Genomic DNA, 27153 nt, shown 5'->3' with positions numbered 1-27153 from the left:
AGAGAAGGGGCCCCAGCCCCCGCCGTGTGTACCCAGAGGAGGGGGATGGGGGAGAGTCAGTGTCCTTCGGAGCAGAGCCTGACTGGACACGGTTGTCCCACAGCCAGTGAGTGGAGGCCAGCGTTGGGACACCTCATGCGTTTCCCCATAAAGTCCCTAAAAGCTACTTCAGCAAATAGTCATTTAAAATAATGTCTAAAGCACAGGTAGGTCAGGGTCACCTTTTTGTTTTAAAAGGCATGCACTAGGACAGTACGGTAAGACAGCACTTAAAGCTTTAGAAAGTCTCAAGACTATATGCTCTGTGCACCTCTGGCATTTAGTGAGCGATGATTTCAGTTAATTTCTTTGTCATCACTATTTCCTTCTTCAAGACAGAAGAGTGTTCATCTGACTTGCCAGGCAAGACCTCATGCAAAATTCTAAGAATGATATCAAATATCGTGTATATACGATCATATGTATTTGATATACAGATAACATATACAGATGATCAAGAGTTTTGTTAAAAAAAAATAACTTAAAAGGTGAGGAAAGCAAGGCACTCGGCGTCAGGAGGCAGGGTCACCGCTGTCTTATGACCACGACGGGTCCTTGGTGATGCTCGCATCGTCTAGTCACCGCTGTCTTATGACCCACGATGGGTCCTTGGCGATGCTCACATTGTCTGGTCCGAGCAGAGCCACGCCGTGTGTGCTTCTCCTGGCGCCCAAGTACCTGGAGGCAGGGGGGCAGCGGTCACTCAGGTGCCATGGGGTCACAGGGACTGGACGCTAAGCACCCGGCTTCCACTCACCTGTTGCTCACGTCAACCAGGTCTTCGTGGCAGACGGCGAAGAGCTGCTCACGGTGTACCTGCTTCATCTCATCCGAGAGGCCGTACAGGAAGTGGTCCAGGCCTGAGAGTGGGCGCAGGGGATGGGATGGGGTGGTTGTCGGGACACGCAGCCACCCCCGGCCTTCAAGCCCCGCTTCCACCACAGGTCTCAGCACTGCCCCTCATGCCCACTCCTCCTGACTCGGCTGAGATGTTGTCTCGGGAGGACGAGCTCGGGCACCGTGGCTTTAGGTGTGTCTGCTACACCACGCACCTTTATCTGAAGGTGCCACCGGAGCATCCACAGCAGAGAAGACTGAGAGCTTTGCCTCGTCGATGTCCTGCTGGGTGAACCTCCCAGCCTTGGCCCAGTCGATGGCCTTCATGAAGGACTGCAGTGTTTCCGTGGAACGTGGATCCCTGGAGACCAAAGGGTCAGACACTGACGTTTATCAATAAGGAACAACCAAGTATGACACAGTTTGTCCACACTTTGGGGTCATCAGCGGCTGTTTTTACACGGTACAGACACCCCAGTGCTCTGGACACTGACGAGTGGCCGCACAAGCCACCAACACTGCCCCTGGTGAGCCAGCTTGTCCACCCCACTAACTACACCTCTGCCACCAGGACAGGCACTGGCCAGAGGAAACAGAAGACACACGTGAGATGCCCCAGATGCAACAATGGCCCCTGCTGAGGCCGATCTCCTGCATCTTCCCTGAGCACAGAATCCTCCAAGGTCCTCACTCACACAGGCACGTGTCCCCAGGGCATCTGTGAAAAACGCTTGGTTTCTGTCCTTCTGGAGACCCACGGCCCCCGCACGACTACAACCACGTCCAGCCCGTGAGGAGCAGAGGGAAGCCCCTCCTTCCCTGGGGTGTCAGTCCTGCCCTTGGGCAGTGGGGCCGCAGGACAGAGATGTGAGCAGGCAGGACAGTCTGTGGCCCCGCGGACCCAGCCCGGCCCCGAGAGTTTCCAGGTCGTCTCCCACGTACCCTGGTCACCAACCCCAGAGCTGTTTCAGGCCCAGGGTTCCCAGGATTGTCTGTCCCCACGGTTGGTGTGGTGAGAACAGGGGAACGTCTTTCTGAAGTGTGCAGTGCGCTCAGACCCACCTGTACGAGTATAGTGTGAACATCCCGCCGTAGCTGAGCCGGGCGCCTCCGCCATAAGCACCACCTTTTTCTCGAATTTCCGTGTGTAAGAATTTAGCAGTCATCAACCGTGCCAGGATCTTGAGGCTGAAAAGATAAAAAGATGCACATTAACAACAGCACGGCTGGCAGAGCAGGACTGAACATAACACAGCGTGATCCACGAGGGCAAGAAAAATGCGAGCAAGGTGAGGCCTGGGTGACGGGAGCTATAGGGGCGGGCCTACTCCCTCCTGCCCTGCCGCAGCACTCGGGCGTCTTAGGGGAGTGGCCTCCACTGTGAGCACGTCCCTCCCTTAGAAAACATGCTCCAACAGGGAAAGTCTACTAGGCCCCTGCGTCCCCATGACGTCCACCATGAGCAATGACAGCGTGCTGCCCCGCCCTGGGTCTTCTCTATGGCAGGGGGGGCATGTGGAGGGTGAGCCTGAGCTGGGAGAGGTGGCGGCCCGCACAGGGCTCTGCTCCCTGGCAGGGATGGGGGTGTGGAGAGGGGGAGACCCGTCCACACGTCTTTTTTCAGGAACTTTTACTTGTGTGACGTACGGGAAGTTAAGTCCTCACACCCAGGGAAGGTGGTCCCTGTCTGTTTCTAAACCCACATCTTGCTACTCAGCAGAGCCATACGCAGTCCTGCTCCTGAGGGCCCAGCCCCATGCACCTGGCGTGGTCCGGGGCTGTATACGGGGCAGTCCTGATGCACTCGGCAACGTAGTTCACGGGGAACGGAAGCAGGAAGTGCGTCTTCATCTGGCAGGGCTCAAAGGTGGGGTCCTGGGGCAGAGGCCAGGTGGTGTCAGCGCCACGTGGCCAGGACCCTCGAGGACCCAGAGCCCTGACTGTGATGCCCTGGTCGGCAGCAGCAACCCCGTCCACACACAACAGCATTGGCAAGCTCGCCCCACACGACCTCCGCAGGGTGGAGGTGACACATCCCAGCCCGCCCAGAGACCTTGGCTCACCTCACCCCACTCCCTCCCAGGGCCCTGAACATGTGGCCTCGTCTGGTCACTTTCCTGGGATAAGCGCCTTTGCCTTTCCTAGGATCATCGGGGGTGGGGTGGGGGTGGGAGGTGAAGTGATCCCGGTACAGCAGTGATGTTTGAACAGAGGTGGACTGAACACGAGGCATCCACAGACAGCACCTGGTGGCCTCAGACACAGGCTGGCCGTGGAAGGGGCGGCGAAGTGGGCAGGGTGCAAGAGGAAGGGACTCACCGTCACCAGCCTCCTTATGACTGGGCAGCTCCCGCTGGATGCCTTGGGTGCAGGTTTCTGGAAGTGAAATGTTTCACAGAGAAATGAGTAAACCCTGAAACGCACGTGATGGGTCAGGTACATTCCGGAAACAGCCTGGATGCTGAGGGTTCAGGCAGTATAGGCTCTGTGGCCTGAGTATTCTTCCATCGTGAAGCTTGGGGAGCAGAAGTCCCCTCGTCCTTGGGCCCCAGGGCGGGCCCCCAGCCTCACCTCCACCACGTGTGGGCACATGGGCCTCTGCTCCTTCTCAGTCCGGCTGAGGCTCCTCAGGAAGGCCTCCACTGCGCCCTCCACCTGCGACATCTGTTGGGCAGTCGCATTCACAGAACATCTGTTTAAAACAGTGTGTGCACGGAACCATTACTGTGAAAAGATTACTGAAGTGTAAAAACATGTACATGTAAATGTACAAACAAAAGCTGAGTAAACCAAAAGCCAAACATCACAGCTGTCTTCTTTCGCCGCATGCTTTCTGGGTACAAAAAAGCCTGACCCTCCTCTTGGCCGGCTCAGAGCTCTGTGTCCCTGAGGACGAGGAGGTGCAACCCGCCCACAGTGCCTTCGGGGCCATGGTCTCAGAACACACACTGTCCAGAGGAAGATAAACCTTCATTCGAGTAGCACTGTTAAGTAGTCAGAGGGTGGTGGTAGTTCTCCACCCTCTCAGAAAATTTTTCTTTGTGGTTCCTCCAACCTCCACTGAATCAGACACTATCATAAAAAAGCATCTGACAAACACTGAGAAGACCTGGGCTCTTCTCTGCATGCCGTGGCTGCTCCCAAGCGCTCCCTCTGAAAAGCCTCTCCACACCACTCTCAGCAACATGAAGGTTAAGTGCAGCTGGGAGGCCAGCGTGGCCCTACCTCAGGCTGTCACAGCTCAGCAGGTGTTTCCAGATGCGCAGGAGCTTCCCCAGGACGGGTTGCAGGTCAGTCATCTCCGCAATTCTCTTCATTAGCAGCACCTGAGTCAGAGAGCCCACAGGGAGAGCCTGGACCAGACGTCCTGACACAGGGACACGGGTGTGTGGGTATGTATGGTTCTGTGCACGCATGGGATTCGCACTTGCCCAGCTGTGGGCAAGGGAGCTGAGGGAAGGGAGCTGTGGACTTGAGAAAATAAGGTGAGAGAGAACATTCCCCCCACCCTCCCCCTGAAACCTGGCCAGTTCATGTTGGCCAATCTGTTAAGAGCCCTGGAGAGCCAGCCAGCCTGAGCACCTCACCTGGTCCATCCCCCCGAAGGTCTCCTGCAGGTCCCCCGCAGGTGCCAGCGTCCTGCCCGCTCTGATGGACGCATAGAGGTGGCCTGAGTCGGGGACCCCATTGGATAGCTCCTGGGCGGCCATCCTCACCAGCACACGGAAGTGCTCCTCCTCCTCAAAGCGGGGGCTGCAGTGGAGAAAGCCGTGATGAGCCCCCCGGGACACAGCCATGCCCCCTTCCCCAGTGGGAAACCTGCAGAGGGCAAGTTCTCAGGGGAGGGAAATGTCGAGACTCGACCAAGGCACCGCAGGACCAGGCCTGCAACCAATCACAACAGGGCAAGGTGCTCACAGGACTGGGTCTCCGGTGTGTCTGGGGTCACGTCTTGGCAAATACTTACTTATTCAGTACCTCACTCCACAGATGCATCATGTCTGCTAGGTTTCTATCGAGGCAGAAAGAGGAGAACAGCACACCCTAAACCAGGAGGGAAGAAAGAATTCTGACCTTCTGAAAAAGAAAAAAAGACACGGGGAAAACCAACCCCCACCAGCCTGCACCCGAGGAAATGGTCACCTGCTCGTAGGTGTTGAGGTGTGAGTCGTCGGGGAGCACCTGGGGGGCGGCAGCCAGGCCACCTGTCTTCAGCTCCACCTGCTGGGCCAGCTCCCGGTAGTCGAGGCTGCCACAGCCCAGCCTGTGCAAAGAGAGCACGGAGTCACAGGGTGGAGGGTCCTCTGGGGAGGGAGTCCCCTGACTGGGCCCCCCGCCCACCAGAAGCTGGGCTCCCCCACCCCAAGCTTTGTAGCCCATCAGGTACAGGCAGTCTCGGGGTGGGGGACCTGAAAAACAAGCTTTTCTGCATTCTCAAGAAGTCACTTCAACATGGATGACACCTTGGGAGGGAACACCCTCATCGCTGCCCCGAGTGCAATATTAACTAACTGTCCCAAATAAAAGAATAACTAACTGAAGCCAAGGAGACGACCGGGCTCTCCTGGAACCCTCTGCCGTGGAAGGCAGGCAGCGGGAGCCATACTAATGAAGGGTGGGGAGCAGTGGTCAGGTTCTGTGGGTGACCTCAGGCCTACATGTCATGTTTAAAGCTCAAAGCCTCTGAGAGGAATTATCCTCTTCATCATCTTAAAAAGAACCTAGTCAAGATAGCTGTGTATTACGTTCACAGTTTATGTGTTTTAATGTACTACGTTAGTACGACGTCCAGGAGGAAAATTCTCAACAAATACACCACCCACCTTTCTGTAACAGCACTGTGAGATTTGGAAAGTAAAACCGCTCACTGACAAGTGACACTGACGCACTGAAACAGGACACAGTGAACGCCCCCGAGCAACCAGGGAAAACGCGCGGGCTCTAGAGGCGGCGTCCGCCCCACGCAGCCTTACTTGGTGAGGACGCTGCAGAAGAGCGGCACGTAGGGCCGCAGCTCCTCGGGCAGGGCGTTGAGGCTGGAGAAGGCTCTGAAGTAGACCACGCCGTTGGTGGGCTGCGCGCAGTACTGGACTGGCGTGTCCCCGGCTGCGGGAACAAGGGTACTTCTTCACATTCTTACCAGCAAAGTTTTACCCATGTAACCACCATGTAATATCTGTAAAACACTAAAGCTTTTCAAGGATAGAATTTTAAATTTTATATTAGCAAAAAAACGCTATTCATTCGCCATACATCATCAGACAACCTTCCTTGCTGTACTTTTGTTACGGCAAAACCCGCAAGTCTTGAGTTGCTCTGTGAGGAACAAGAGCAGAGCAGGGACACTCTTGGGGTGTCTGACCACCCGCGGTCCAGCACCGCCGCCCGCACTCCAATCCTGGGCGTGGGGGGACGCTGGCGGCCCCTCCCACAACACACCCCACATGCCACTCACCCCCAGCCCCTCGGGCACTACCCTGTGTTCTCATTTTCACATCCCGAGCGCAGTGCCTGACCTGCAGCGGAGCTGAGCACCACTGACGATGAATCACAGCACTGACTCAATGACCTTCACTGATAAACCAGACCTGAGGGGGCGCTGACCCGGCTTCCCAGAAGCCTGGGCCAGAGGAGGAGCTTTGCCGACACACACACACGAGTAACAACAGACACATCATGAGTCAGGGGTGCTCACGCACAGCCAGAACCCTGACTAGACATGGGCACCGTGAAGGCCAGCGCTGGGGTCAGACCTGCTTGGGCAGGAGGGGCTGTCACGTCACGGCCACGGGGAGCAGCATCAGCACCACGGGCGAGGGTCCTGTGTCCAGGGGAAGCGAGCAACAGGGAGCAGCAGCGACCCCTCTGCATCCCACAAGGCAACACCCAGCGCTGTGGGCCTCCGGACCCCATGCCCTTGAGAGCCATGTGTACACACACAGTGGAACCCAGAAGCAGGGCGCTGAGCACTGCCGGACCCAGGACTAGAAACGGGGGCTCAAACGTCCTCTGAGGACATCCACCGGTCACTTTCCTCCCAGGGACACCGGTACCCGCCACTGACCTGCCTGCACCACCTCCAGCTCCGTGACCGGGATGCGGGGCTCGATGTCCGACACCCTGAGCGCTGGCAGACACGACGCGTCTGGAGGTCGACTCTGCTGAGCCTGCAGTTCCAAACCTATGGGGGGCAGGGGTGGCAGTGAGCATCCAGGCCGGCCCTTAGAAGGCCCTGCTCAGCCCCTCTCCTGTCCCTTAGTTTCTGTAGTCTCCCCTGGGCACAGGGAGCCCCGCAACGCTGGGGTCGGAGGTTGCCAGAACCAGAGAAGGCAGCACAGTAAGCACCCAGCAGCAGTCGTCTCCCCAGCTCATCCTCAGTGATTTCAGAGGACAGGTTTGCTGGGGGAGAGGAGTCTGTGCAAGCAGTTCCCACCCTCGCTTTATACCACAGACTGAGCTTGTGGGCTGAAGTGCACTAACTCTGTACTCATTTACTTATACTTCATTTTCACTCATCTTGGCAATATGCTGTGTGATCACATAAAGTTCACAAATAAAGAAATGGGTGAACACACTTTCAGGGGCTGATCCTACATTGATGTGATGGAGGGGTGACGGGGGATGGACGGACACCCTCTCCTCGAGTTCCTGCTCAGACCAGGCAGCCCGTGGGGACGAGGTGTCACAGGGTGAAGTCCTGTGAGCCTGAGTCACCTCACCCCCACCCTGAGTCTCCAGCACCTGGCCCCACGCAGGCCCAGGGAGCCAGCTCCACATACTTCTTGGAGCCCCGAAACCTTCAAGACCCCCACCCGGCTGTTTCCCCTCAGTCAAGTGGAGAACCCCAACCGCTGCGCCTCAGACCTGTCCTCACGTCCTGAGAAAGCCCCCTCGTGCCCTCTGTCCTGGCGAGCACGGAGCAGAGGCCGCAGGCACCTGCTCCACCATGGGCCCCGGCGGCCCAGCCACGCCCCTGCGCACGGCACACACGACACAGGCCCTGAACCGGAAGACTGATTTTCCCAACAACCTAACTCCCATTCCCACTTCTCACTGGTGCTCATCTGCAGACTGGACCCCGATTCACAGATTCTTTGCACTGAGTCCACACTCAAGTGACTTGTAACGTGTGACCTGAGTCCACACTTACTGACCCTGACGCAATGGTAAACGCACTAGGCTGTGTCCTATGTCTCCAGACCACTCTGCCGTGATCTTGTAACCAGGGCCGCCATCCCTCCACAGGCAGGCGTGGGCTGGAACATACGAGTTTTATTAACACAAGACACCTCCACGGCCAGGCCAGGCACCTGATAACTGAGGGAACACACGACTCTGTGCTTGGTTGTGGAATTACCTTCTGTGCCACAAACAGCTTGGAAAATGGATGGACCACATCAAACAACATGAAGAGGCTGCCTACACAGCAAGAAAGTGTTTGCAAATCTAACGTTACTCGTAAGATATCCAAAACAGCCAAAGAACTCAGTAGCAAAAACCATCCAATTAAAAAATGGGCTGAGGACTGAACAGGCATTTTTCCAAAGACAAAGATGGCCAACAGGTATAGGAAAAGGTGCCCAAAACCACTCACCAGGGAAACACCTATTAAACCACACGAGCCGTCACCTCACAGCTGTCAGAAGGGCAGACAAGGGATGCAGCAACTGCTGGCGAGTCGGGAGGAAAGGTACCCTTGTGCACGGTGCATGGAAACGGGACCTGGTGCAGCCACCACGGGAAGCAGTGTGGTGGCTCCTCAAAGTAGTGAAACCAGAACCACCATACGGCCCAGCAACCCTGCTCCTGGTTATCTATCTGAAGAAAATAAAACACTAACTGCAAAGGAGACACAGCCGCAACGTCCATGGCAGCACCACACTATTTACAATAGTCAGGATGTGCAAATGACAACCTAAGCGCCCACCGATGATGAATGGGTAAAAGTGCCCACACACACACAACCACGCCGCTCCACACACCCCAGAATACCACACTCAGTCATGAGACAGGAGGAAAAATTGCCATTTTCAACAATGTGGATAAAGCTTGAGGGTTACACTCAGTGAAATAAGTCAGAGAAATATCTATGATCTCACTGATATGGGGAATCTAAACAATAAAAACACAAAAAAGCAAGCTCATATAAGCAGAACAGACTGTGGCTGTTGGGTGGGTGGTGGGAGAAGTGGATGAAAGGGGTCAGAGCTACAAGCCTGCAGCTCTAAGTTCTAGGCACATCATGCATGGCATGGCTACTGAAGCTAATTATACTGAACTTAGATTTGAAAATTGCTAAGGGAATTTAAAAGTTCTCATCACAAGACAAAAAATTCTAGGCATGATGATAGAGGTTACCGTGTGTCTGTTACTGTGCCCACAATAAAAGACAAAAACGGCAAAGAACTAGTAGAAGCAGAAGAGATCAAGAAGAGATGGCAACAAAACACAGAAGACCTATACAAAAAAAGATCTTCATGACCCGGATGACCATAATGGTGTGATTACTCACCCAGAGCCAGACATCCTGGACTGCGAAGTCAAGTGGGCCTTAGGAAGCATCACTACGAACAAAGCTACTGGAGGTGATGGAATTCCAGCTGAGCCATTTCAAATCCTAAAAGATGATGCTTATGAAAGTGCTGCACTCAGTATGCCAGCAAATTTGGAAAACCCAGCAGTGGCCACAGGACTGGAAAAGGTCAATCTTCAACCCAGTTACCAAGAAGGGTAGTACTGAAGAATGTTCCAACTACTGGACAATTGCACTCATTTCCCACGCTAGTAAAGTTATGCTCAAAATCCTTTAAGCTAGGCTTCAGCACTACATGAACCGAGAACTTTCAGATGCTCAAGCTATTTTAGAAAAGGCAGAGGAACAAGAGATCAAATTGCTAGCATTCGCTGGATCAGAGAAACCAAGGGAATTCCAGAAAAACATCTACTTCTGTTTCATTGAGGGGTAGCTTTGACTCCTTTTATCCATTTCTCCCACCATCCACCCATCCACAGCCTTTGATTCTGTGTATCATAACAAACTGGAAAACTCTTAAAGAGATATGAATACTAGACCACCTCACCTGTCTCCTAAGAAACCTGTATGCAGGTCAAGAAGCAACAGTTAGAACCTTATATGGAACAAATTACTGATTCAAAATTGAGAAACAAGCATAAAGCTGTATATTGTCACCCTGTTTATTTAACTTCTATGCAGGATACTGCATTTTAAATGCCAGACTGGATGAGGCACAAGCTGGAATGAAGATTGCTTGGAGAAATATCAACAATCTCAGATATGCAGATGATACCACTTTAATGGCAGAAAGGGAAGAGGAGCTAAAGAGCCTCTTGATTGAGGGTGCAAGAGCAGAGTGGAAAAGCTGCCTTAAAACTCAATATTAAAAAAAAAGCTAAGATCATGGCATCTGGTCCCATCACTTCACGGCAAATAGAAGGGGGAAAGGTGGAAACAGTGACAGAGTTCCTCTTCTTGGGCTCCAAAATCACTGTGGATGGTGACTGCAGCCAAGAAATTAGAATAGGATTGCTTCTTGGAAAGAAAACTATGATGAACCTAGACAGTGTATTAAAAAGCAAAAACATCACTATGCCAACAAAGGTCCATATAGTCAAAGCTACGGTCTTTCCAGTAGTCACATATGGATGTGAGAGTTGAACCATAAAGAAGGCTGAGCACTGAAGAATTGATGCTTTTGAACTGTGGTGTTGGAGAACTCTTGAGAGTCCCTTGAACTGCAAGGAGATCCAACCAGTCAATCCTAAAGGAAATCAGTCCTGAATATTCAATGGAAAGACTGATGCTGAAGCTGAAGCTCCAATAGTTTGGTCTCCTGATGTAGAGAGCCAACTCACTGGAAAACACCCTGATGCTGGGAAACACTGAAGGCAGAAGAGGGCGGCAGAAGATGAGATGGTTGGATGGCATCACCAATTCAACGAACATGAACTTGGGCAACTCCGGGAGATGGTGAGGGACAGGGAAGCCTGGTGTGCTGCAGTTTATGGGCTTGCAAAGAGCTGGCGACGACTGAGCGACTGAACAATGACAATAGAGATTAACTGGACAAACTGTGGTAATCATCTCACAATATATAAATACATCAAATCATGTTATACATCTGGAACTAATATGATGTTATGTCAGCTACTCCTCAATTAAAAAAAAAAAAAATTAAGAGGCTTTCCTGGTGGCTCAGCAGTAAAGAATCCACCTGCCAATGTAGAAGACACAGGTTTGATCCCTGATGAGGGAAGATCCCACATGCCACAGAGCAACTGAGCCTGTGCTCCAACACCTGAGGGCCACAATGACTAAGTCCACGTGCCCCAGAGCCCACGCTCTGTGACAGAAGACGCCACCACAGTGAGAAATCTGAGCACAACTAGAGAGCAGCCCCTGCTCGCTGCAACTGGAGAAAAGCCCTTGCAGCAACAAAGACCCAGCACGGTCAAAAATGAATAAAATTATTTTAAAAAATAATAAACTTATGGTTACCAAAGGGCAAAGGGAGGTGGGGAGGGATAAATTAGGAGACTGGAATCAACATATACACACTACTAAAGTGCATAACCAACAAGGACCTACTGTAATAGCACAGAGAACTATATTCAATAGTCTGTGATAAACTACAATGGAAAAGAATCTGAAAAAGGAACGGAACCACTCTGCTGTACACCAGAAACTAATACAACATTGTAAATCAACTATACTTCATTTACACTTTAATTAAGAACAAATTTATGGAAGAGCTTTAAGTAACTCTCTGCATATATAAAGAATTCAGAGATTAAACAGGTTACACATTGACATTAACTCTGTCTTTACAAAGTCAAATCACCTCAAACTCAGTATGATCAAGTCACGCTAGAGTCAGCTCCACCTGCTGACATGCCTGATAAATCCTTCGTGTAATCCCAGCCAACTTTTCAGGGGTAGGGGGCGGGTGGATGTGTATGTGTTCCTGTGTACTGTGTACATATGTAAACGTCATACGCTACAACCTGCAACTGCTGTATAGAACCCAGTGGCTCTGACAAATGCACAGTGTGAGCAGCACACCACCATCGACAGCGGGTGCCACCACCCCAGAAGGCAGCCCCACCCGCTCTGGCCTCACGGCCTGTGAGACTCACAGATCCTGCATGTCCAGTGTTCTGGCCCTTGTTATAGCTGAGCAGAATCCCACCGTGTGGACACCTCAGTTACCTCTCTGTGTGGACACATGTGGGGCATGTCAAGTCCTGTGTGGACAGACACTTTCACTTCTCTTGGGTGAACGCTCAGGAGTAGGACCGCTGGGCTTTATAGGCAGTGCGGTTTTCCACGTAAGAAACCACAGACCTGTTTCTGTGTTCACAGTGCCTGCACCACAGGCACCCGTGGGGGCTCTGTGAAGAATGCGAGGCTTGCATCCCCCCGAGACCTGCCACCGCTGAGCCCACAGCGCACTCCGTCCCCAAGACCCATCTGCAGTCAGCTACAGACTGCCACGCAGCACGCACCCAGTGGCCTATACAGCCTCGGTAAGGAGACGGCGTCTGCAAAGTGCGTAAATGCATAAACCCTGTGAAGCCACCTCTCTCCCAGAATTCCTGCCTCTCCTGCTGAATCACAGGGTGTAGTTTCTGAGGAGAAGGTCAGTCTTGCTGGGGTTAACACAGAACCCTGCAGGCAGCCGGCAGAGACCTACTGGCTGAAACCAGCCGCCTCCTTACGCTGGAAGCTCGGTGGGACTGGGTGATGGGGAGGCAGCTGCCAGACCTGACCTTTCTCATAGATCTGCTGCTTCTCTTCCAGGGAAAGAGAAGTGACCTTTTGCTGCAGTTTTTCTGTTTCCATCTGTGCTTGCTTCTCGGAATACTTGTCGTCTGGTTTCATGGATAAAGTCAGCTTGTGCCGATTATTCTGCAACAACCAGAGCAAGAGAAAAGTCAATTAAAAACACGGTCTTATGGAATCCAGCATTGAGCCGGCCTCCAGCAGGGTGCACTTAGCCCCACAGTTCCGTTTTCCCATTTCTCACGGTGATGACAACAGAACTTGCCCCACGAGGCTGTGCATGCAGAGCCTGGGAGCCACAAACAATCCTTGAGGCCACCTGCTCTGCAGGGACCATGTCGTCCATACGCTGTTACCATCTGGAGCACAGTCACTGGAGTTCCTATGTCTTAACCACAAACGCGTCGACATTCAACAGTGCCTTTACACCTTGGTTGTACAAAGAAACCACCTGCACCTTTTAATACCATAATAAACCTTTGGCTTTAGTCTAAGTTGAAGATAACAGAATAAAATAATTTTTTACCAAGTCTTCATCGTACTACTAACTTCTCAAACCAAAACTAAACTCTCCACTCAGTATTTTATAAACCATGAGGACAATATAGATGCTGATCTAACATAACTTAGGTGACACTGGGCCCCTTGACTTAATGCAGCCACTAGACACACACCCACAGAAAGCTCGTGTGACACCACAGAGCGGGAGGACCACAGCACATCAAGCACCGTGTACAGAATGGCTTGTGATTAGAGATGCAGGATGAACGGCCACAGCAGGTGCCCCACCCCCAGCGCGGGTGCCCAGGACCACGACCCCACTCACCATGGGACAGTCCTCCCCACCCCCACCCACCCAGGGCAACGGGGGAGATGACATTCCCCTCCATCAGTGACGGTCCAGCAGGGAACACACACAAAGCACAAAAGCCCACAAGTCTGTGGAGACAAATGAGTACCAAAGAGTCCTTGGTAAAAACAACCAGAACATTCACACACTTGGGCAACTCGTCTCATGTTCTCTACAATCTATTAGCAAAACAGAACAAAAATATAGGGCGACCCCCTGGGGTCCAGGTTGAATCCCTGGTCTGGGAGCCAAGATTCCGCAAGCCAAGAAGCGCCCTCCTCACCAAAGCAATACATGCAGATGCTCCGTTAAACAGCTCCCCCCATACACACACTCATACACAAAAACCCACTTGCATGAATATCTGGAAAACAGAATCTTTAAAGCTAATATGACCATTTACATTTTTAATCAACAATTAAAAAATTAAATCTCATATTGTCAAAACTCGACTTACACAATGCAGAGAATATTCCTAATGTTCCCTTCATTATTATAAAACTCAACTTCAAAATTACAGACATATATTCTCAACTTTCTTACCTTAAAATACTGTTTTACTTTTTCTTGCAAAAACCTTGGATTTTCCTCCAGGCACTTTCGGAACTGAGCCACCTGACTTCCAAGCTTCAGGAGCTCTACGGGGTCCCCGTCGTGGTTCCAGCACGAAGCAATGTACTATTGAGGGGGCAGGTAGGAGAGTCACAACAAGCCACTGTAACCTACAAACCCTGTGTCTGCCCAGCAAACGTCCAAGCCTGCCTTTGTATCAGGACTCAGCTTCTAGACTTAAAAATATCACAGACAACTGCTCATGAAGAAAATTAAATCATTTTTTTTTTGGCTAGAAGAACTAAACTCGTGATTTTTTCCCCCTAACAAAGTAGAAAGCACAGATTTAAAAATTACTTTTTGGAAAATATAATTATGAAGTCATGCTAAATCCCTATCCATTTAAAGCACTATCTAAATCTATTTAAAAATAAGATATCAGAAAGCTAATGAAGTAAGCAAATAAAAACAGGAACGATGTATTACAAAATTAAATTAACAGTAATTTTATATCAGATCCAAACACCATAACTTCCCCAGTTCAAATGAAAGGTGCTGTGAATGACAATCTGCATTTTCAAGAACCACTAACTGGGCTTCCCTGGTGATGCAGCAGATAAGAATCTGCCTGCCAGTGCAAGAGACACAGGTTTGATCCCCGATCCGGGAGGATCCCACATGCCGTGAAGCAACTAAGCCTGAGTCTGACAATTACTGAGCCACACGCTGCAGCTACTGAAGCCCAAGCACCTAGAGCCCATGCTCTGCAATAAGAGAAGCTACCACAATGAGAAGCCTGCACATCACAACTAGAGAAAAGCCCACACGGCAATGAAGACCCAGCACAGCCAAAAATAAATTTTAAAAAACCACGAACTAACAAAAAAAGAGACTGAGGAGTTTAAAAACACGCACAGATGTCAGGGTGAGTCCAAAGCTGACGGACTGGTGCTTCATCTGTATTTCAATTTTATGAAGTAATGCTTCAATGCGATCCTCTTCAAATCCTTTCCTACAGAAACATCAAGAACTCAGACGCTGAAAAATCCATATGTCTGAACAACAAGGCCACAAAGGTGATATTCAAACAGCTGCCATGAAGGAGTGCGTGTGATGTGAGCCTGTGTTCGGGAATGAGGACCCAGCCCAGCCCTGCGGACGCCACACGTACTCGATGACATCATCTAGCGTCCGGTCCACCATGTCCCGGACCGTCTGGACGTCCTTCTCTGCGATGCCCTGCAGGCCCACGCTGAAGTAGGCCTCCCGAGTGCAGCCATTGTACCTGGTATGAAAGCAGGTGACACGTCAGAATCTGCACGCCCCTCCATCGCTGGTTGAGAAGACTCTTCACTGAGATCAGAGTGCCTACAGGACTCAGCCAGAAGAAGCCAGGAGGGCAGATCCTCAGGTACCCGCTGCTCAGATACGATGGCTCACACTCACATCCTTTTAGTTTTTCCAAAATCCACCACAATTAAAATTCCAGAGCAAAACAAATCTAGAGAGTTTTACCAAATGCTATGATTTCAAAGGACTTCTAATGGCCTCACTTTTCAAGCAAGCAGCAACATGCCACTCTTGGAAGAGTTACCTTGTTGGGTTTTTTTTGTCAAGTGCCCACTACAGAGGACATCCACAGCTTGTGCTGGAAGCACAGCTGGGGCAGGAAGAGGGCCCTCCCCTAACCACAGGGTATGGAGCCGCCTACACCACTGACCCCTCCTCCATACCCCAAGAGCGGCTAGTAACCCCTGCCCTGCAGTGACCAGCCCAGAATGTGTCCAGACAGTATCAGGTGTCAGAAGTGCCCCTCACCGCGGAGTAACGATCTGATCTGACAGTGACACGCACCCAACGTCAGGAGAGAAGTCGGTGCCAAGTCCAGATTCAATGAGGGCTTTGTAGAAGGGGGCGTTGGGGCCACTGATCAGGAGTGAAGACAGAAGGCTCAGCGTGAAGGCTTCAAACGTGTCAGTTATTCTTCATTTATAAAGGGGGGGGAAGAGAGGGAAATGGTTGGCCCATGGAAATGTTTTCAAAACTATCAAAACCAAAATAAACACTTTTATTTTCCAAAGCAGCTGAAATTCTACTAGAAATTCTTCCATTTCAACCTCTATTTTAATAGTTACATGGGCAAAAGAGCATTCCTTGACTTGCAAAACTCTTGCACTGTGGGACCTTGGGGGTCTCACGCCACGAGCAGACAGTGATAGTGTGGCAGGACCCTCCCTGCCCACACCCCTCGTGCCAGGCCGCTGGGGTCAGTCTTGAGAGCAAAGGTTCTCAAGGTCAGAGTTCACAGGGCTCTTTTCACATGCAGAGGCACTGTGACCCCAATACCAAACCGTTCCGATGCTGTTAAAGACACCCCACATCTAATAATACCACTGGAGGCCCAAATCCCCCCACGCACGTGCTCCCAGGGGTGCTCCCCACAGGGTGGGCCGCGTGAGTCTCACACACTCACTCTGGCAGGAGAAAGCTGACACTGATGGTCGTCTGCCCCGAGGGGCCCTCAGCCAGCGAGTCCGGGGCACACGTGATCTGGAACTCCCTCTGCAAGGGCACAGGCGTGCATCAGCAGGTGCAGATGGGCAAGGGCACTGACGTGAAGGACATTCCCTGTGCTTCTTGTCAGGGCAACTGTGCTTTTGCACAGACCGCTCTTCCGGCTGGAGAACCCTCACACCCATGGCACGCCCACAGCACTGGAAACACTAGGAACATGCACCCCACCTGCATGTCACATGCTCACAGGCCTGCTGACCTGTGGCTTGGACCCAGCTCTTACCGGCTCATCCCAGGGCTTCTGGGCTGGCACCGACGTCCGTGGCTCAATTCTCTGAAATTTACTCAGGGCCTCTTCGTGAATTTGCTTCAGATGCTGCTCCAGTGGAAAGTTACCATAAGTGAAGAACCTGAAGTTTGAGAGAGCACCTTAGTCTACATCAGGCTTTGTCTGAACCAGAGGGTGTCCAGGATCTAAGGGCCAGAACACGCCAGTCCCCAGGCTGATGTCAACTTCACACAGAACACCTGTTTCACTTAATTTAACCACAACACTGAATAGAGAGGCTTCTGCTCTTTTCTCAAGATGTGGTTCAAACAAAGCACAGATTGTACAAAAAGGATTAATTAAATAAAATCTGGCAAAAACTGCTCTTCATTTTGAATTTACTATAAATGTGTTATAAAAACCAAATAAACTACACATTAAAATATTTAAAACCTAAGCTACAGCACCACAATAATCCATCTAAGACTAACAACAAAATTTAAAACGTCACAAACGTCAAATCTGGGTCACAAATCTCAGCTCGCCCATGTTTTTAGGACAACACATTACTTACGGGGGTAAAGAGCATAGTGCAGACCTCATCTTTCTAGCAGAATGCAGTGTCTGAGCTATGATTAAGGGCCTAGGAGCTAGTATCCTACAGATCCCGTCAGCCTCCCACTCAGAGCTTAGACAGTGCAAAGCCGGCAGTGAGGAGCACCTGGCTGTGCCCACTGGTCCCCGCACGCCCGACTGGTTCAGCCCCAGGACCCCTGGAGGAATGACCATGGGTCTGGAGCAGGAGGAGGCCTGCCTTTGGGGCCAGGGCAGAAATCAGAAGTCACCAAAGATGTCAAGGATAACTATCAAGGAACTTCCTTAGGCCACCATGGGGACAATGTGAGCACTAAAAAGTTTTAAAATTTCATCTGGTGATCACATGGTCTTAAATATATACACATATGAAAATATTTCCATGAGGTCATTATGGTCCATGAGGGGGCACCGTCCCACCAGAAAGGGTGCTTAGGGGACACAGCAAGGAAAGGCTGCCTGTGGGCCTCGACTTATCAAACATCTCAGGGACAACTGGAAATCAATCTCGGTTAAGGCATAGGTGGTTTTATTCAATCATTTATTCTGTTAAATGTGAAAACGGTGTTATCTCACATAAGAGAACATCCTTGTAAACATCTATGTGTATCCGTGTATGTCTATACATGTATACATGTCTGTGTGTATCTATACATGTCTAGTTGCCTGTTTCTACATGTATCTACTTGTTTATGTGTGTCTACCTGTGTCTATGTACACACCCAGAGGACGGAGCTACAGGCTGAGCACATGGGGTTCACTGATCTACTCCCTACACTCTCCTGGATGATTAGGAGTTTTCATAATTAAATTTTTAAAATTTTACAGCTAAAATAGTTTTGCAAATGACTTTACATGACTGCTTCAAGTATTTGTAAACTACTGTTGTTTAGTCACTAAGTCATGTCTCTTTGCAACCCCATGGACTGTAGCCTGCCAGGCTCCTCTATCCATGGGATTTCCCAAGAAAGCATACTGGAGTGGGTTGCCATTTCCTTGTTCAGGGGATCTTCCTGACCCAGGGAACAAACCTACATCTCCCACCCTGCAGGTGGATTCTTTACCACTGAGCCACCAGAGAAGTCCTTGCAAACTGTCAGCATTTTATTATTAATCATACTTGAAACAAGCAATTGATCAGAAATTGAATGACACAGCTGCCTCTCTGGGGGCACCTCTCCAGGACTGCGTCAGCCCTGAGAGGAGGACCACAACCTCCTGTTATACCATCAGCCTGAGGCTGAGCTGCAGAGGCAGCAGGCAGGGGCCTCGCCTTGTGGGTCTGAGGGCACGTCCACGCACAGCAGGCTCCCGTCCACTGCCCGTGGTCGTGAAGCAAGCCTCCCAAGCCCAACTCAAGAGAAGCAGGACACTGGGGGAAAGCAACCCGGCACCAGGCTTCCCAGGCAGCGTCACCTGGCGTTGCTGGGGTGGTAGTGCATGGCGTGGAACCGTCTGAGCTGCTCCCACGTGAGGTCGGGGATGCACAGGGGGTCCCCTCCGGAGACCACCGAGTACGTGTGGTCAGGAAGCAGGCGATTCTGAAGGTGCTGTGAGAATATCCTCTCATTATCTGTCTTCAAGTAAAAATACACATGTATGTGAAAACCAGCACACACACTGTTCACACAATTCAACAAAGTAGCCGCATCCTGGGAGTCCCCCTGCTGACACCCCCAAGTACCCACCCAGATGCTCCTTTCAGCCATGAAATGCTAATTAAGACGTGTACATTGTTTTTTTAGACATGGTGCCACTGCACACTTGAACTCCAGAGTAGTGTCGGGAAACAAAAACTCCCTATGACCTGCTTTCCTGCAACATTCACTGCGTGTGGTCATCTTTACCATAACTTGAGAGACACTTATCTGTGAACCCCACCCTACACCAGGGCAGGAAAGAGCAGAAAACCAAGGTCTCAGGATTGTCAGGAACACGGTTTTCATCTGGCCGAGCCCCAAAGACCAGAGGTCACCGTGATCCCCACACCCCCGCTGAGAATTGCCATCTAGCTCATTGCCCAGCGGTGCCAGCTCACTGCACTGTCCACGCTAACGCAGATTCTCACAGTGAGGATATTAAGTGACATAACAAGATGGCAGCCATCTGCAAAGACTGTTTGTACTCCAACATTTTATACAGTAGGATAATTTAACACAGCATGAGCAAAGGAAACACTCACAAATGCTCCCTTCATTTCATTGAAGACGACACCTTTAAAGACCAAAGGCGTCTGGGGGTCATTCGGGTCCTCGTGTTCCAGTCGCCATCCTTCCTGCCTGAAGAGTGACAGATGATTACATGGTAACAGTGACTCTATCGCTGAACTAAAGATCAATGAACCAATTGCTACATACCAGAAGTCCAGTTCCCGCAAGCATGGAAAAAAGGCTGCGTCCAAATACACGGACAGGAGGTTCTGGAAGTCCTTGGGGTTTTGTGTGGAAAACGGGTACAGGGTGTAATCACTAGCTAGACACAAAGAAGAGCAGGGTTTTAAACACAGCGGTTCCCCCAGGTTCACGCCAACAATGTCTGTTTCAGCCTCACAACAGGTCCACGCTGTCAGGGACACAGAGACAGCAGCACCCGCTGGGGGGCAGGGGGTGGGATTGCCCACAGGGTGCCTGCCACCAGCCCATACTCACTGCTTCCTGCAGCCACAACCCAGACACCAGTCCTGCTAACCAACCTTTACAGCATTATTTCCCAAAGAAAACAGTGGTCACCTTTCCCAGAAAATTCAGGTGCATTTTCTCTAAAATTCCAGGTTTTATAATCAACCCCAGTGTGGTTTTCCTAAGGGATTATGCAATAAACGGCCTCCAGACAGAGATTGGGAACTCAACCCCAGCCTCCAGGCTGCCACCCCCTCATCGGAGACCAGGCAGCCCTGGCTGGGCCCACGTCTCACCCGTGAAGGCATTCATGAATGTGGACAGCGACCGGTTCAGCATCTTGAAGAAGGGGTCTCGGCAGGGGTACCTCTGAGAGCCACACAGGACCGTGTGCTCCAGGATGTGGGGGGCACCGCTGCTGTCGGTGGGGGTGGTGCGGAACTGCACGCTGGGAACATAGCCGCACAGTCAGAGCCCCTTAGGGTACGGGCCAGCCGCGTCCCCGCCACACCCACGGGAGCCGGGGGGGAGACTCCCCTCCCCCGATTCCTGCTGAACCACTGCAGGTGTGGCAGACGCCCCTGCAGGGAATCAGACTCTGAGCCCAGAACACAGACACACCTGAACAAGTTGTTTCCGTCCTCGCGGGCCAGGTGCAAGTACTGTGCTCCCGTGCCGTCATGGCTGAGCTTCACAGCTGTCAGCGACAGCTCGGGGACAGGCGTCACCTGAACCAATGAGGAAATGGGGGCGCTCGACTCGGTTGGAAAGGCATGCAGCATAGGGACGCTGCGTCTATGGGACCCGGTGGACCTGGCAGGAACCTCCAAGTCGAGTCCACGGACCAAGAAGGCAAGACCTGGGGCTGATGACAGCACCACCGTTCCCCCTGAGCGCCCACTGTCTGCTAGCATCTCCTGAGTGTGCCACAGGTGACTCCAGGAGGGAGGCATCCCACCCCACTTACAGATGAAAACAGCCTGGGGCTGACGGTACAATTTGCCAAGATCACAGAGCCTAGAGTCAGACCCCTTGTGTAGCACCAGGCTGCCCTGGAAGAGAGTGGACTCGCCTGGAACGCTCCACAATGAAGAAGAGCCCCGCTCAATACAAATAGAGAAAGCCCACACAAAGCAGACTCAGGACAGTCAAATAAATGAAAAGAATTATTATTTAAAAACAGCAAACTCTTGCTCACCCCCTGGGGGAGGTCTTGTCTGTGAGCACTGAGTAACTTCCACTGTCCTTGGTACTGAAGCAACTGCGTCAAGGCCCCACCCATAACCTCAGCACCTTGTCACCATGACCACCACGGGGTGTGACAGGGACCTGTCTTTACTGATGCAACTTCCTAGCAGGGCAGAGGTGAAAGTTCTGCTGTCTTCAGCCTGCTCTGGGGGCCCTGCTACAAAAACTATGTGCTCCAAGTGGCCTACTGATGCCCACATAAGTTACAGCAATGAAACTGTTTACACCTGGGAGTTCACAACTGAACTTCTGTCAGATGTGATCAATGTATTAGGTTGGTGCAAAAATAATCGCGGTTTTGCAATGTTGAACTTCGCCACTTGTTATTAGAACACATTCTTAAATGCGATTATGTCATACATCATTTTAATGTGCATTTCTTGCTTCATGTTTTTTGCTAATGACTTATTACTTACTGCATACTTTATATTTAGACTATGCAAATGATGTTAGACAAAAAGCAGATCTGAGCGATTTTCTTATTCAAGTTCAAAACAGGCATAAAGCAGCTGAGACAACTCACAACATCAACAACACATTTGGCCCAGGAACCGGTAGTGAATGTACACAGTGCAGTGGAGGCTGAAGAAGTTTTGCAAAGGAGATGAGAGCCTTGAAGATGAGGAGCACAGTGGCCGGTCACTGGAAGTTGACAATGACCAACTGAGAGCAATCACCAAAGTTGATCCTTTTACAACTACACAAGAAGTTGCCAAAGAACTCAACGTTGACCTTTCTATAGTCATTATGCATTTGAAGCAAATTGGAAAGGTGAAAAGCCTTGATAAGTGGGTGCCTCATGAGCTGACTGCAAATAAAAAAAATCCTTGTTTTGAAGTGTCATCTTCTCTTGGTCCACACAACAACAACAAATCATTTCTCAATCATATTGAGACACGTGACGAAAAGTGGATTTTATACGACAACCAGCTCAGTGGTTGGATGGAGAAGAAACTCCAAAGCACTTTCCAAAGCCAACCCTGCACCAAAAAAAGGTCATGGTCATTGTGTGGTGGTCTGCTGTGCGTCTGACCCACTATAGCTTTCTGAATCCCAGAGAAATCATCACATCTGAGAAGCAAGCTCAGCAAATCAATGAGATGCACTGAAAACTGCAAGCCTGCAGCAGGCAGTGGTCAACAGAAAGCCCAAGTCGTCTCCGTGACAATGCCCGACCGCAAGCTGCACAATCAATGCTTCAAAAGTTGAACGCACTGGGCTACAAAGTTCTGCCTCGTCTGTCATACTCACCTGACCTCTCGCCAACCGATAACCACTTCTTCAAGCATCGAGACAAATCTTTTGCAAGGAAAATGCTTCCACAACCAACAGGATGCAGAAAATGCTTCCCAAGAGTTCACTGAATCCTGAAGCACGGATTTTTATGTGACAGGAATAAACAAACTTATGTCTTGTTGGCAAAAAAGTGTTTATTGTAATTGTTCCGATTTTAATACATAAAGATGTATTTGAGCCTCGTTATAATGATTTAAATTTCATGGTCCCAAACCGCAATTATGTTTGCACCAACCTAATATTTAAAACCAGTCTGCCTCTGGACTTCCCTAGTGGTCCTGTGGTTTAGAACCCGCCTGCCAAGAAAGGGGACATGGGTTCAATCCCTGGTCCGGGAAGATTCCACAGGGCAACTAAGGGCACGTGATACAACTACTGAAGCCTGTGCGCTAAAGCCTGGAAGCCACAACCACTGAATCCGAGTGCTGCAACTACTGAAGCCCTTGTGCCCTGAGCCCATCCTCCGCAACAAGAGAAGCCACCGAAATAAGAAGCCTGCACATTTCAACTAGAGTAGCCCATGCTCGCCACAACTAGAGAAAGCCCAAGCATGTGTGCTAAGTCGCTTCAGTCGCGTCTGACTTTCTGCAACTCCATGAACTGCAGCCTGCCAGGCTCCCTGTCCATGGGATTCTCCAGGCAAGAATACTGGAGTGGGTTGCCGTGCCCTCCTCCAGGGGATCTTACTGACCCAGGGATTGAACTGGTGTCTCTTAACTCTAACCTGCATTGGCAGACAGGTTCTTTATCACTAGCGCCACCTGAGAAAGCCCATACACAGCAACAAAAATCCAGTGCAGCCAAAAATAAGTTAATTAAAAGTAAAAATAAAACCAGTTTACCTCACAAACAGCTCTCACAGTAATTGTTTCTCAAAAAGGACCATGGTTTATTATACACTAAGTTTCCACAAAACTTGAAACATACAGGAAAAGAATCATGCCTCTGAAAAAGGTATTATTAACCAGAACTATACAGAAATCCCAAGTCTCTTGAGACTTCTTTAGGGGCCCCACAACCATGAACCCTTTTAAGTGGTTAGGAGACCCTGCGCTGAAGACCCCCTGCCCCTGTTCCTGGAGACAGATGGTGGCTCTCCTTTACTTCTCCACAAATCCATCCCCACCCTGCCTGTGCTCAGCAGACCCTCCTGTGTCTTCCTGTTGCAAACCCGAGTCCTTCTGACTGTGAGCTGCCTGCCTCTGTTTTTATTAGTGTAAAGTACAGTGTGAAACCAACATCCAGTGGACTATGTCATGTACATCGCTGTCAATTATAGCATTAAAGAAAAAAAAAAGTTTAAGCCAAACAAAACAAGATATTTTAACATAAACTAAGTACCTATAAGCCCACACAATCTCTTTTCTATAATCCTGAAACCCAAATGGCTCAAAACCAGGAAGATTTTGCCCAACTTTGGAGCAAACTTGGTTGATGGTAGGAACTTCACCTGAGTAGATGTGGGGCCTTCAGTCTTCAACACAGGTCATCAGCAATGCAGAAACAAAACCGTGTTTATTTGCTCCCTAAGCTCTGCAAAGAAGTGAGGCCTCAGGCACTCAGGGAAGGGGTCAGGGGGTCTGCTTTCATCTGAGAGTCAGGAAACCCTTTCACTTGCAAAGTCTGCTCCTTTGAGCACCTGCTGTGAAACTGAAGGAAGCGGGGCTGGGGACACAGATGATCAAGCCCACCCCCCACATCTCTGCTCTGAGCTGACACCAGAGGCGCCCCCAGGCCCACCTGGTTGACGGTGAAGCCGTGGATCCTCTCTCCAATGCGGTACTGCAGTGCTCGCTCACAGGCCTTGGTGCTCCCCCATCTCCAGGCTCCGAGGTGGGCACTGCTACATTTAAGAAAAGGAGTCAGATGATCTGCTGGAAGACTGGCTAACATAATTCAGCAACATGACAAAAACACTGCCATGTGACAAAGAGTTCTAAGAAAAATGAAAACCTGCATCTTCTAAACGCATTTCAGAAAATCGGTTTCCATTAAAGTCCTTTAATTGTATTTCAACTCACCTAAGCCTCATAATATCAAACACTTAATGTTGAAAACCTTTTATTTCTACATGTCCATAAATAACTGTAATACAATCATGTCACCAATTTCCCTTGATTCTGGGGAAAAAATACAATTCTCATGTCAAGATCACGGTATTCCAATGAGCTCAGACTACAATAAAGTTTCATCCCACACCTGCCAAATTAGTGAGAATTAACAATCTAGTGTTGTCAGGGTCTCACATGGCCACTGGGTGTGCACACTGAAGGGAGACTTCAGAACAGCCCTGTCCTTATTAGATAAGCAGTTCATTCCCCTCAACGTATGTGCGTGACCTGCACTCACTCCCTGGTGCACAAACACACAACAATGTGCACACCATTCCCAAGGGCCCCAAACCCAGCAGCCCAAATGTCCAGTAACAGAGAACAGATAAACTCAACTATTCAGTTGACAAACTTAGCCCTAAGAATGAATGGACAACTACATGTATCAAAGATGTGGGCACATGAAGCAAAGAAAAAAAGGTGCCATCTAACCAGGTAATACCGTAGTGTAAGACTATACAAGGATGGTAAAAATACAGAGGAAAGCAAAATTATTTTTGTAAACTAGAAGAGCAATTTCATTTGAGAGAGAGGGAGAGTTATCATGGGTAAAGGGTAAGCTTAACCTGGGTAACAGGGACACAATTTGTAGTATTTTCTACATTAATGTTAAATCTCACAAAAATATTCTTTATAGAAAGTACGGGCTGAAAACACTTGACTCATTCAACATCATGCAATAGTATTCTATAAACAACCAACATTTCCGTTCTGGATTAGCCAATTCTAGAATTATGGGATAGAAGATTTTAACCCAAATACCCAATAAAGACAGCCCAACGACAGACACCCCCGTTTCCTCACCTGAGCTAACAGCAGCTAAACTCCACCATAAACTAATTCTCTGAATCAGCATGAAGCTAAACAATTTATGTTTCTTTAGAAAGTAAAAAGTTACATTTTACAAAGTCAAAAGGAATGATGCTGATTCAGTCTGAAACTAAATGCTTTCTTTTCCCATAAATCCACTCATTAAACACGAAGTTGGAGGCTCAGACAGGGAAGAATTCATCTGCCAATGCAGAAGACCCGGGTTCGATCCCTGGGTCAAGAAGATCCCCTGGAGGAGGGCATGGCAACCCACCCCAGTGTTCTCGCCTGGAGAATCCCGTGGACAGAGGAGCCCGGCGGGCTGCGGTTCAGGGGTCGCGAAGAGTCGGACACGCCCGAGCGATCAGCCCTCCACCCCGGAGGCCCCACTCTCCAGGCCGCAGAGGCGCTCAAGCCCCCCGCCCACAACCGCGGGGAAAAGAGCAAACGCCTATGGAGAGCCCTGCCCGCCGCCCCCTAGTGTCGCTCATGTCAGCCCACTTCAGGGGTTCTCCGCCTCGGAGGCCCGACCACCGGTCCGTGCTGGGTCCTGGCCGGCTTCACCCTGCCTTCGCTGGCAGCAGCTCCCCAGCCTCGGTAACCGGACAGGGGCTCCCTCTCTCCGGGATGAAGGCCACCGCGGGGCCCGCTCTGCCGTTCTCGCACCGCGGCCTGCGAGGGCGCCCCGGCTGCGGGCCAGGCTCTCGCAGCCGGAGCCCAGCGCGAGGGGTCCAGGGTCGGGGAGCCACGCCGCCCCACCCCCTCCCCGCATCACCGTCCGCTCGCTCCCTTGCCCCCAGCCCCGCCCCCTCACCCGCCGCTCAGCCTCCGGAGCACGCCCCGCGCCCGCCAGCCGCCGCGCCACATGCCGCCAGACTAGCTCGTCGCCGGCGTGACCCCGTGCAACCCGACGTACGCCGTGGGGCGGGACCAGCCAGCCGCCTCTCAATTGGCCAGCGCCCGGAGCTACGGTCTCTCCGATAGGCTGGCGGGAAGGGGGTGGGGCCTGGTAGGGGAGAGAAGGGCTGAGCGCGGGAGGGGTGGGCTTACCCCGAGCCAGGTGACTTGCCTGGTTCTCAGGCCACAGGTAACCCCGGTCTCTGTGACAGACGTTTGGGCTCCGGCACTCTGCCAGCTCAGGCGTCCATCAGCAGCTCTAGGGCAGTGGACCGAGTAGGGCTTCACCAGTCGGGTGCCTTAGCCCTGGGGTGTGTGGCTTCGTGGATGGGGTCCGAGGCATTGCCTGCTTTCCAGGGCCAGGATTCCGTGATGTCACGCTTTTAAGAATGGTCCCAACAAGAATGTCCCCAGCCAGAATGGATGCATATATATGTATGGCTGAGTCCCTCTGCTGTCCACCTGAAACCTATCACAGCATTGTTAATCAGTACCAATATAAAATTGTTTTTCAGTCGCTCAGTCGTGTCCAACTGTTTGCAACGCCATGGACTGCAGCATGCCAGGCTTCCCTGTCTTTCACCATCTTCCAGAGCTTGCTCAAATTCACGTCCATTGAGTTGGTGATGCCATCAAACCATATGATCCTCTGTCATTCCCTTCTCCTCTTGCCCTCAAACTTTCCCAGCATCAGGGTCTTTTCCAGTGAGTTGGCTCTT

General features: G+C 50.9%; 1 protein-coding gene across 3 annotated transcripts; it reads right to left on the bottom strand.

Moving 5' to 3' along the window:
- Window positions 1-441: 441 nt before the first annotated feature.
- Window positions 442-26449, bottom strand: PITRM1 (pitrilysin metallopeptidase 1). Of its 3 annotated transcripts, XM_070381213.1 has the most exons (28): window positions 26352-26449; window positions 24357-24459; window positions 20694-20800; window positions 20369-20520; window positions 19812-19926; window positions 19637-19733; window positions 18871-19031; window positions 16876-17002; window positions 16552-16640; window positions 15933-16061; window positions 15250-15363; window positions 14994-15090; window positions 14070-14204; window positions 12664-12802; window positions 6941-7057; window positions 5850-5982; window positions 5020-5140; window positions 4844-4920; window positions 4464-4629; window positions 4102-4202; window positions 3448-3568; window positions 3196-3252; window positions 2639-2751; window positions 1939-2064; window positions 1092-1237; window positions 797-899; window positions 637-717; window positions 442-583 (listed from the first exon to the last, which is right to left on the bottom strand). In XM_070381213.1, the coding sequence occupies exons 1-28, from the start codon at window positions 26402-26404 to the stop codon at window positions 565-567; spliced, it is 3099 nt and encodes a 1032-aa protein (XP_070237314.1). In that variant the 5' UTR covers window positions 26405-26449; the 3' UTR covers window positions 442-564. The 3 variants fall into 3 exon arrangements, with proteins under 3 accessions (XP_070237314.1, XP_070237313.1, XP_070237315.1); XM_070381212.1 differs by having other exon boundaries at window positions 442-717; XM_070381214.1 differs by having other exon boundaries at window positions 442-717; window positions 24357-24456.
- Between the last annotated feature and the right edge of the window lie 704 nt (window positions 26450-27153).

Source organism: Bos mutus, chromosome 13 (assembly GCF_027580195.1).
Source record: "Bos mutus isolate GX-2022 chromosome 13, NWIPB_WYAK_1.1, whole genome shotgun sequence".
Classification (NCBI taxonomy): domain Eukaryota; kingdom Metazoa; phylum Chordata; class Mammalia; order Artiodactyla; family Bovidae; genus Bos; species Bos mutus.
The sequence above is the reverse complement of the archived record's forward strand: the minus strand, read 5'-3'. Positions and strand labels throughout refer to the sequence as shown.

Coding starts and splice junctions, on each gene's coding strand:
- PITRM1 (XM_070381212.1), bottom strand. CDS start 26,404: ATGTGGCGCGGCGGCTGGCGGGCGCGGGGCGTGCTCCGGAGGCTGAGC. Junction 15,091..15,249: donor ACGCTAGATGATGTCATCGA/GTACGTGTGGCG, acceptor ATGTTTCTGTAG/GAAAGGATTTGAAGAGGATC. Junction 14,205..14,993: donor TTGGACTCACCCTGACATCT/GTGCGTGTTTTT, acceptor CCCCCTCAATAG/TACATTGCTTCGTGCTGGAA.